The sequence below is a fragment of the Coffea arabica genome, chromosome 8e, assembly GCF_036785885.1.
Source record: "Coffea arabica cultivar ET-39 chromosome 8e, Coffea Arabica ET-39 HiFi, whole genome shotgun sequence".
Taxonomy (NCBI): domain Eukaryota; kingdom Viridiplantae; phylum Streptophyta; class Magnoliopsida; order Gentianales; family Rubiaceae; genus Coffea; species Coffea arabica.
In genome coordinates this window covers 3637437-3643448 of record NC_092324.1, presented here as the reverse complement: position 1 = coordinate 3643448, position 6012 = coordinate 3637437, and the positions used below count along the sequence as shown (strand labels likewise).

General features: G+C 36.0%; 1 protein-coding gene across 1 annotated transcript; it reads left to right on the top strand.

The window, feature by feature from the left end:
- Positions 1–3886: 3886 nt before the first annotated feature.
- LOC113704242 (plastoglobulin-1, chloroplastic-like) lies at positions 3887–5553 on the top strand. The gene is made up of 2 exons (XM_027226019.2): positions 3887–4666; positions 4918–5553. The coding sequence occupies exons 1-2, from the start codon at positions 4005–4007 to the stop codon at positions 5423–5425; spliced, it is 1170 nt and encodes a 389-aa protein (XP_027081820.1). The 5' UTR covers positions 3887–4004; the 3' UTR covers positions 5426–5553.
- Positions 5554–6012: the final 459 nt, after the last annotated feature.

Genomic DNA, 6012 nt, shown 5'->3' with positions numbered 1-6012 from the left:
AGGGAAACAGGGGCACATGGGAAGCATGTGAAACCTACATCGGATACCCCAACAGTATTCTATACCAGGGTTCAGAACCTCTGCCTAAGCGGTAGAGCAATATTGCCGCGGCAGACAAGAGGGAGTTTTCTAGGGAAAAAACTAACGAAAAATGAAGTAGCTTTCTGGGGAAAAAAATAAAAAATATAGTGTAAGAGAAAAAAAACTAACGAAGAATGAAGTAGCTTTCTGGGAAAAAAAATAAAAAATATAGTGAAGAAGAATAATCAGAAAAATCAAAGACATGTTATAAATCTAGGGGAAACAAAGAACACACAACTCAGCAAGAGCAAGATCATACCTCTCCCGACAGCAAACAGGTGGTCTTCGGGAGGGGAGAAAAAGGTCCTAGGCTTGCCAAGCGAAACAAAGAATGAAAATATCAACTTAGAGGCTAAAACTTACAAAGAAAACTAACAACGAAGACTGCACCTCACTGGAAAGGAAGAAGAAGAAAACTTACAATGAAGGAGGAGGAGGAGAACCAAACGAACGGAAGAAGATCCGGACAGGTGCAACCAATAGCGAAGATGGCACCTCCTTGGGCGGATAGAAGACAGTGGCTGAGGGAAAAAAAACAGAAAGCTGCACGCTAGGGGAAAACAATGAACAGAGGAAACTTGAAGAGAGGATCGAACCTCACTGGAAAGGAAAAGAAAAGAAAAAGAAGAAAGCTTACAACAAAGGAGGAGGAAAGGCAAACGAACGGCACAAGATCTGGACCGATGCAGCCAACAGCGAAGGTGACAGCTCCTTGGGCGGTAAGAAGGCTATGGGCTCGGGAGAACCGAATACAAGAGCTCAACAAAATGTTGTACCAGGTTTTAGAGCATGCAGATAAGTGGCAGAACAACATTATGGAGAGAAGTAAATGCAGTTGGAGAGAGAATGTACTTGGAGAGAGAAGGCAGCGGGTAGAAAGCAAATGCAGCAGACGCACAGAAAAAGAAGAAAGAACGGGCACATGGGACACTGGCAGGTGAGGCCAGATGGGAAGCTAACGCGCGATGCGCGAACAACATGATGCTTCCAATCCACATGCCGGGCACGTGAGAGGACGACGAAACTTTTGGCTGAATGCCATTCGTACGTTATCTACTTATGTTGATAAGAAAGTACAATCAAACACAACAAAAGAATGTTTGATAATGAAGAGTTGATAGTTCATGATTTAGAGATTAACATTGCTATACTTCCAAACCTCTTACAAGTTACTGGTGCTGATGATGGGAACTAAACTATTAGTTGGAAATATCCTAAAACTATACTTCCAATTTAGGATAATCAAAAGATTATTGCAACTATCATATGATTAAACTACCAAAGCGTAAAATCATTTCAACTCTTGAAGTCATTCCAAAATAAACAGCCTGAAAGCCCCAAAATAAATCAAACTAGAAATTCTTTAAACATAAATTTTATGCCTTTTAAAGCAAAAAAATAAAAAAAAAAACAACAACAACAACAACATTTACAATACTAACACTGGATCTTGAATGCACATAGCTAACAAGGATAAAATTCTCAGACATCAAACAAGAATAGCAAACAATGAATTCTTGAGGTACTCTTTTAATTCAACCAATTAGTGTATCATGTATTCAATATTTGCTCAGTAATTGCCCTATATTTTATTTGAAGAGAGTTTCAGATGGTGTACTTTTTTCTTCTTGGGTTTCTAATAACTCAGATTGTAAAATTTATTAGAAAGGTTATTTTCAATAGTGGGTCTTTTATAAGGGGGTTTAATGGCAATTAAAAAACATAAATAAAAAAACCATTAGATGCAATGAATGCTTCTGCATTCACTTTATCTTTTGTTAACTAGATACATCATTTATTTTTCGTTGCTTAATATCCAATATTCCAATATTATATAATATTTATATAATTAATTTTACGTGAAGATCAAACACCAATATATAGTGGAATAATTCCAAAATCAAATTGATTATGAATTTTTATTTTATAGTGAAAGTTATACTTATTTGAAAAAATTACTAGTCTAAACATGCTAAGTAAATAAAATCATTTTCCTACTTAGTCATTTTAAAGAGATAGTGTAAATAATACTCATAGAAGTGATGTATTTGTAAATAGTGTTTATAGAAATAAAGTGTCTCGCGTGCAAAACATGTGCTTTCAAAATTATGAAAAGCTCATAATTAAAATTAGTGCATATTCAACTCTTCTAAAAACTAACAATTTACTTGAGAACTTTATTGAATACATAAAAATCCTTTTTGGAAACAAAAATTTTTTTGCTTATATGTTTCTGGAAATTATGCTTAGTAAGTTGAAAGCACGATTAAGAAATTATTTCAAAACTTGTGCAACCAAAACTTGTTTATCTTTTCAAAGAAAAGTTGTTCTTCTAACAAACTATTGTTAATTACGAACTAAACGAGCTTTAGTTTGAGTTGGATGAGCATATTTTTATTGGTATTAGCGTTTGAATTACAATTGTTTGATTTACTTAAAGTTTGATTATGGAAAGAATTTAAGATTGGTTATATCTCAATATGGTTCATTAACGGCATTTCTATGATTGGCCACAATAATGCTCTGAACCAAGAAAATGTATCAAAAACTAATTTACAAAAAGAATTTAAAGGAAGTGCAAAACAATAAAAAGAACCTTCTACTTACCCAAAAAAAAAAGAGAGAAAACCATTTAAAGAGAAAAAACCAAAGAAAATAAAACAAAAATAGAAATTTAAAACCAAAGAAACATATGAAAGATATGGATCTTTTTCTTATTCATTTGTCAATTTTACAAAAAATACTGTTAAGAGGGGTTAATTACAATTTATCTCTCTAAGACATACCCTAATTTTCACTTTGCCCATTAACTTTTATTTTGAGTCACTTAAGCCTTGAGAGACAAAAATACCCCTCTACTATATGCTAAGTTTTTATTTTTAAATTTTCTTCTTCTTCTTTCTAATGAATTTTAAGATGCTGTTCATTTTTTACTTCTATAATTGATGATAGTAAAGTTTTATGTGAGAGGAGTAGATATATAAAGGAATATACTAACAATTTTATTATTTTTAAGAAATGGTAAAGGAAAGATCCTAATAATCAAAATTTATAAGAGGAAAAAAAAAGATGTTCAAATAATTGACATGTGGATGTGTGGTTTTAAATAATAGATAATTGATTTTGAAAGAAATAGAATCTAAATTTGTTTTTAATTTCTTAAATTGGTGAATAGATGATATTAATTTGTAATTGACTAATTAGAAGGAAAAACTATAAGTTTCTTCAATTTTGTAAATTAGAGAATAGACATCCAAAATTTTTTTTGTTAGTGAAATTTCTTATTTGCTCAATAATAAAAATTTGCAAAAAGAAAACTAATTTGGAAGAAAAGAGAAGAGAGAAGAAAATAAAGAAAAAATATCAGCATAATAGAGATGTTGTTTTATCTTGAATGAGATTAAATGATACCCAAAAGGAAAAAAAAATGTTAGCAAGTCTAAGTAGAGGAGGTTTAAATATATGCAAGCTAAAGGTTAAATTTTGACTAGAATGGTGAGGTGGTGAGTAAAGATTTTTTTCTTTAAAAAAAAAAAAACAAAGAGCATTTTAGTGTTATTTTATGTGAAGCAAGTAATTAAAATGACTTATTTTGAATTTGAGATACTAAAATTTAACATCAGCAATATATGATATACAAATGGTGTCATTTTCCTTACAATTAAATTGTAGAGGAGACATTTGAGATTTTGCAATCTTCCCCCCTTTTTTTTAATTAATTAGGGAAAAAATTGTTGCCAAAAAAAGTTCAACATGGATGAATTTTTCATTTTTCTCATTTCCTAATTTATCATATGAGTAGCAGTTACCAACACGAGTCACAATTCACAAACACAATATCTACTATTGTACGTATGTCGTTCAAGTGACGGTCCAAACGCCACTGCGACTGCCACCCCCCCTCCGCCTTAGCAGCTCCACCGATGTACGCAACCAGCACCGCCATAAGCCACCACCCACCGCCATCGACCCCCGCAAAAATGTCTGTCCTCTACCACCACTCCATTACCCTCCCGTTCCTACCCACTCCAGCACTCAAACCCCAGCTTCCAACACTTATTTTCTCCATCCCGCCATTCCTCAAGAAACGCCACCCCACCATTTCCCCTATTTACTTGTCTTCCTCGAAATATTCTTATTCTTACAGCGACTCATCCGAACCCAGTAAACCCAATCCCTCTTTTTCTCCCCAAGACGACAACGACGACGAAGAACCCGATAGAAAACCCAAAACAGTTACAGACGAGTGGGGCGAGAAAGGGGAGGCCGAACCCGAACCACCGACGAAGTTTTCCGGCCCGGATCCTCCTGGAGAAGAAGCGGACGACGAGTGGGGCGGTGTTGGGGTTAAGGATGATAGGTATGGGAATGGGAGTCCTGGGGTTGAGGTTGATGGGGAGAGCCAGAAGCTTAGGGACTTGAAAAGAGCTCTCGTGGATACTGTCTACGGGACGGATTTCGGGTTTCGGGCTTCGTCCGAACTTCGGGCCGAGGCTATTGAGTTGATTGCCCAGCTGGAGGCTGCTAATCCCAATCCAGCTCCGACTGAGAGCCCGGAATTGCTTGATGGCAATTGGGTTCTGCTGTAAGCTCTATTTCCCTGTTCTTTTCGTCATTCTTGAATCACTAATGGTGTGTGAATTTGATCATACCAGACAGGAAATAGTATTTATTTAGCTTTTCTGCATTGCAATATAGTCAAATTAGGGAAATGTATCAGAAAAGAGCAGCATTTGGGCTGCGAAATTTGATGTTAAATTGAGCTTTCTTCAGATAGCACAGCTAATTTCTGAAAAATCAATGCTTAGGATGAACATCGTTTCTGTCTTGTGTCAGGTTTACTGCATTTTCTGAGCTGTTGCCTCTTCTGGCAACAGGCAGCTTACCACTGGTGAAGGTTGAGAAGATATCCCAATCAGTTAATTCTAGCAGCTTAACCATAGATAATTCCACCACAATATCAGGTCCTGTTGCCTCTCTCTCTTTTAGTGCCAGTGCTGCTTTTGAAGTGAGGAGTCCATCAAGAATACAGGTTCAATTTAAGGAAGGGACCCTGAATCCTCCCGAGATCAAGTCCAGTATAGATCTTCCAGAAGATGTTGATATTTTCGGGCAAAAAATCAATTTATCACCCGTGCAACAATCTCTGAATCCTTTGCAAAATGCTGTGGCTGGGATTGGACGTGCTATTTCCGGTCAGCCTCCTCTTAAGATTCCTATCCCTGGTGAGAGGGCAAAATCTTGGCTTCTTATCACATACCTTGACAAGGATCTCCGTATATCAAGGGGAGATGGTGGTCTATTTGTGCTGGCTAAGGAAGGGAGTACTCTTCTAGATCAGTAGCCAGGTGTTCTTCTAAGCATTAGTTCTTCCCTCCTTGAAGACTTGTAGTTTGAAGACTTGTAGATACAATTTTTGGTTATTATACTTCATCTTATACATAATTGAGTGTGACACACCCGTTGCTGGCACTGCTGTTCCGTTTTACTTATACGCAATTGCTATCTGGCACTTTAAAAGTTGAGATCAAACCCTAATTTATACTTTCTTTTTTTCTAAGTCTATATTTTGCCACTGAAGAGTTGAAGACTTCTAATCCGTCCTTTAGTAATGTGTGCTTTCGGCTGCTGTATTCTCCATTGCAACTGAGTCATTATGTGTCTTTTTCTCTTTGACAAGTTACATCCATATGACATTACTCTCTAATGGCAACAACCAGAGTTTAGGAGGATCATAGGCTACTAGCATTGATTAGGCTCTCAGCTTCATCATACTTGATGAAATAAAAGGGAGCGAGCATGAGAAGTTGATATGTCTACATGCAGCAGTACTATATCATATCTGAAACTCCGGTGTCCTATAGATTCTGGATTAACAACAGAAGGTGTGCTCTGTTACTCTGAAAGACACAATAGTTTCAGAAAATGTGC

What these genes read in the sequence shown, in the direction of transcription:
- LOC113704242 (XM_027226019.2), top strand. Translation starts at nt 4,005, where the DNA reads ATGTACGCAACCAGCACCGCCATAAGCCACCACCCACCGCCATCGACC. An exon ending in GATGGCAATTGGGTTCTGCT is followed by an intron (nt 4,667 to 4,917) that starts GTAAGCTCTATT and finishes GTCTTGTGTCAG; the next exon opens with GTTTACTGCATTTTCTGAGC.